At 42.6% G+C, this 4,141-nt stretch overlaps 1 protein-coding gene across 2 annotated transcripts; it reads right to left on the minus strand.

Moving 5' to 3' along the window:
- Nucleotides 1–1,565: 1,565 nt before the first annotated feature.
- Nucleotides 1,566–4,141, minus strand: LOC311318088 (sulfotransferase 1B1-like). Of its 2 annotated transcripts, none has more exons than XM_084449301.1 (8): nucleotides 4,020–4,141; nucleotides 3,457–3,601; nucleotides 3,211–3,339; nucleotides 3,016–3,113; nucleotides 2,653–2,779; nucleotides 2,465–2,559; nucleotides 2,130–2,310; nucleotides 1,566–1,858 (listed from the first exon to the last, which is right to left on the minus strand). In XM_084449301.1, the coding sequence occupies exons 1-8, from the start codon at nucleotides 4,041–4,043 to the stop codon at nucleotides 1,734–1,736; spliced, it is 924 nt and encodes a 307-aa protein (XP_084305427.1). In that variant the 5' UTR covers nucleotides 4,044–4,141; the 3' UTR covers nucleotides 1,566–1,733. The 2 variants fall into 2 exon arrangements, with proteins under 2 accessions (XP_084305427.1, XP_084305428.1); XM_084449302.1 differs by having other exon boundaries at nucleotides 1,724–1,858; nucleotides 2,116–2,310.

The raw sequence follows: 4,141 nt of genomic DNA on the forward strand, positions 1-4,141 counted from the left end.
TTTCACCAAATTTGGTCCTAATTAAGCTTTTTCTCACAGTTACTTATCGAGGAATGCCTACTACTTTGTATCCATAATGCATTTAAAATCTTGTACTTTTGTGTTGTAGTAACTAGCTGTCGTTTGCGCTCATCATTTTGAAAATCCCTGTCCTCTCTCACTTGATCAACAGCGTAAAGTTATTGGTTAGAGAGACAGAATGTGAGCTTACGTGCTCAGGATGGCGGTGCCTGGCTAAGTGCTACATGGGTCATTTGGTCTTTATAGTCAATGCAGTAGACAGATCCCTGCCATGCCAACAACTCTGAAACTGCATGAGAAGTCCAATGTAAACATGTCCCCACCCATTATGCATGTAACCTTGTGGTAACAAACCCCCTCTCTGACTCTGGGTTCAAGTGGAATGTCTCCATCTAGTGGGCAAAAAAAGTCATTTTATTGCTATGCAGTTTTTCAACATGCTTCCGGTAGTGGTGCCTAACATGGAACAGCATTGGACTACAGTTGCAGCCCCCCACCTTTTATATAAAAAGCACTCATGGGCGATTTTATATTCTTTTTAGGCGGTGCTCAAGCACCCCTAAATCTCAGTTAGCACTCCTAAAACATTGTTTTTTATTTGATTTTTTTCTGAAATCATTTTTAGCCCAGAGACCGGGCACAGACAAATACAGGTGGACAGAGGCTTTATTTAATTTAAATAAGTTTAATATTGTAACATGAACCAATAATGCCTCAGACAGTTTACGCATGATGTAACTCATTCTCACTATTTCCGTCTCGTCAACAACATCTACAGGGTACATTCATTTGCAATCCCCCTCGCTAGCTTAGCTTCTTTTAACTTGTCCCTTATCATGACAGCTTTGTTGTGTTTCAACTTCTCCAGCTATGCTTTCAGACTAGCTTCCCTAATAGGCTATGTCAACCAGATTTGGGTTTTAAAATCAATATTTATCATAATCAATATTGATGGTATGATTATGAATACCGATACATACTATATCAGCCTCTGGATGAGCCTGGCTTCACTGCCTTGCTAAACCTGTTCTTGGCCTCTTAAAACCAGTACTTGAGTCCACTCTTACTTCCTCTTTCTCCAGCTTTATCTTCCTGAGTTTGGCAGTGAACCAGAGCTTCTCATTGTTTTAGCTGATCTTGGTGCGGGTTGGGACACATACTCACGTATGAATGTTGAAATACATATATATCTAGGGCTATTAAACACCTCAAGCTCTGCTCTCTGCCGATGTACAATGGTTTCCAGAGTAAACTTGTCTGAGACTATACTGAGACACCAAGCATCGTTTTTGACGGAGAAAACAATGTTCTTGTCAATGGAAAAATGAATTGAAAAGGCACCCCTTTTGTGGTGTGATTTTGGTACTTTAGGGGGGCTGACTGACTGACTCTCACACTGACAATGTGACACCAGCTATCTTCAAGTGTCCCTCCTTCGGCTGTCACCGGGTGGTGGACAATAAAAGGGAGACAGATACCAAGATATGAAGGTTAATTCCATAATAACACTTTAATTACAGCTACAAAGTAACTCTAAAAGTATATGGTTTACATTTCTGAAATTGTGCTCTTTATGGGTGTAGTTACCATTTGGTTAAGGTGCTCTGACGTTTTTAGGATTGGTTTTAGTTTTCACTCAAGCACTCTGAAGCAAAGCCCTCTTTTCTCACAGTTCAAAATTGCATTCGTGAAGGTTCTGGTGTGAAGGAATTCTACAAATGTCCTTGATGTAAGAAGCAGAATGGAATGTGCTCATCAGACATCATTTTCTTATAATGTTCCTCAAACACTGCATTTTCCTTTGGACTGAAGTGGTTCTGCCAGTCTCCCACTATCCCTTTGAACACACAACAGATTAATCAATCAATCAATCAAAGCTTTATTTGTATAGCGCATTTCATACCCAGAGGCAACACAATGCGCTTTACAGAGAACAAGGGAGGTGGGCAGACATCCCACCCCTACATATTCCAGAGGGAAGCAAAAAAACAGTAATCACCCGGGGGCGAGATAAGTGAGCTGTAAAAATTCTTCCCTGACCCCTCAGGGAAGTTAGACTGGAGAGAATTTGAATATGTGTACAATCCCACTCACCAACGCAAACACACCTTTCCTTAAGAACTCTGATGTGTGATGATTGAAGATGGTGTCTGGTATGGTGGAGTAGTTAGCCATGGGGTTTTCTCGCATGGCTGCGAAGGTTGTCACCTGCGCCAAGTCATTAATCATCTCCTCTGATAAACGCTGCCCCAGGAATTCGGCTATGTGACGGATCTCCTCTGCAGGGTTCTTACAAGAAAACAGTCATGAGCTGAAATAGGCAGATCTAAATTGAGCATTATTTAGTCATAATTAATTTACTGTATGAATTATGACCTCCTTTGTAAGAACATTCATAGCAATGTACTTGTTTTGAAGCGCCACTACATTTCACTCACTCTACCTTCTTCATGTCCTCATAGAAAAGGTAAAGCATGGGCCTCCTCTGTCTCTCCCTCCAGTAGCCTTTAACATGCTCGTACCAGGAACCGTACCCTACTGCACAGTGCACACAACCAAAACACACCTCAGAAACAACTAAACCAAGACAACAGCAGAGCTGGTAATCAAGTGTTGCGTAGGCTAACTCACGCTGTCCTTTCATGAATTTCTCCAGATACTGTGGCCATGGTCCAGGTTCTGGTTCAAATAGATTCATGCGATCAAAATGAAAATACGACACCACACTGTCTTTAGGATTGCGAGCCACATAGATGACCTGGAGGGACACAGACATATCAAGTGTGTATTTCTACACATGATTCTGGACGTTTGTGGGCTGTTGTCAAGTAATAACAATTGTCATGTTTCCAAGAACACTTGTCACATTTGTAACCTGGCAACCCATCCTGAAGGTCATTTTGCTGCACTGTTAGTTAACTACATCATTCAGAGCAGCAGATAATAATAATGATAGTGGGTTGCCAGGTTGCCGAATGTGGCCTGTGATCTCACCTTGCAGCCTGCCTCCCAGAAAGTGTTGGGGATGAGCTGGATGGGCAGATGAGTCTTAATGACGCGAGGCGGATCCATTTTCGCTAACTGAGCAATCCCTACAAACCAGATGAAAGGCAGGAAAGAGGAGGAATATATTGTCTTAACATAAGTGATCTTAAATAGACACCGTTGAGTGGAAATGACCACACTGACCGGAAAAGGTGGAATTGTGGGCGGTCATCTCAAGGAAAGGCATGCGAACGTGTGTCGGGGCGCGCCTGGCCTTCTCCGCATCCCCGTCGTTGAGGATCAGACCCACTATCTCCTGAATCCACGTGGTTCCTGTGGTGGAGGAGTGAAAAATATCACATGAGCTGTAATGTGGTCTGCGTTAAACTTAATTTGGTTCCGACACAATATACAGTATCGGTAATAGGGTTAACCCCTAATATTCCTCACCTGCCTTTGGGTACGTGGCAATTAGCAAGTCTTCTGGGAATGCTTTGAATTTCTCCACTCTGTCCCAGTATGTGGCGATAGGCTCCAGCAAGGGGATCCCTTGTATCTCCATCAGGGAGGAACGGACACCGCACTCATTCTGTGTCTGAGGCGGGGAAGTCCAAAGATCATAGCCTGAAGCACTACTGATTGATTTGTTATAATCTATCTTGTTATTGATTTGTTATGATCTATCTTGTCAACAGTGATGGTATGGTATGCTGTATGAGTAGTTTCACTGAGTGGGACATTTTCCATTCATCACAGAAGAAGCAAGTCATAGGAGAGCAGCTGGACACAGTGGTGGCAGCCAACTTCATGTTATTATCGTACTGAATACTGAGTGCCCACTCATGTTGATCACATTGTCTTTATCGCTAAAATCAACTAAAAAATGTTATCTTTATTTATAGAGCACATTTAAAAACGTCTGTGGTCGACCAAAGTGCTGTACAGGTAGGAAAAATATATGTTAACACCTCCACCAGCATGTAATGTGTTAAGTAGGGTGCTTGGCTGCTTACCTTAGTTTGGTCATCGCTTGCCATTTGATCTCTTTTTAATGGCTGCTGCAAACTGTTTACCGAATTCTGACATGAAACTTTGCCCGGGGTGATTGCCAAGTGTGAGCTCACATGGTCTAGCC

Source organism: Borostomias antarcticus, assembly GCF_949987555.1.
Source record: "Borostomias antarcticus genome assembly, chromosome: 14".
NCBI classification, from domain to species: Eukaryota; Metazoa; Chordata; class Actinopteri; order Stomiiformes; family Stomiidae; genus Borostomias; species Borostomias antarcticus.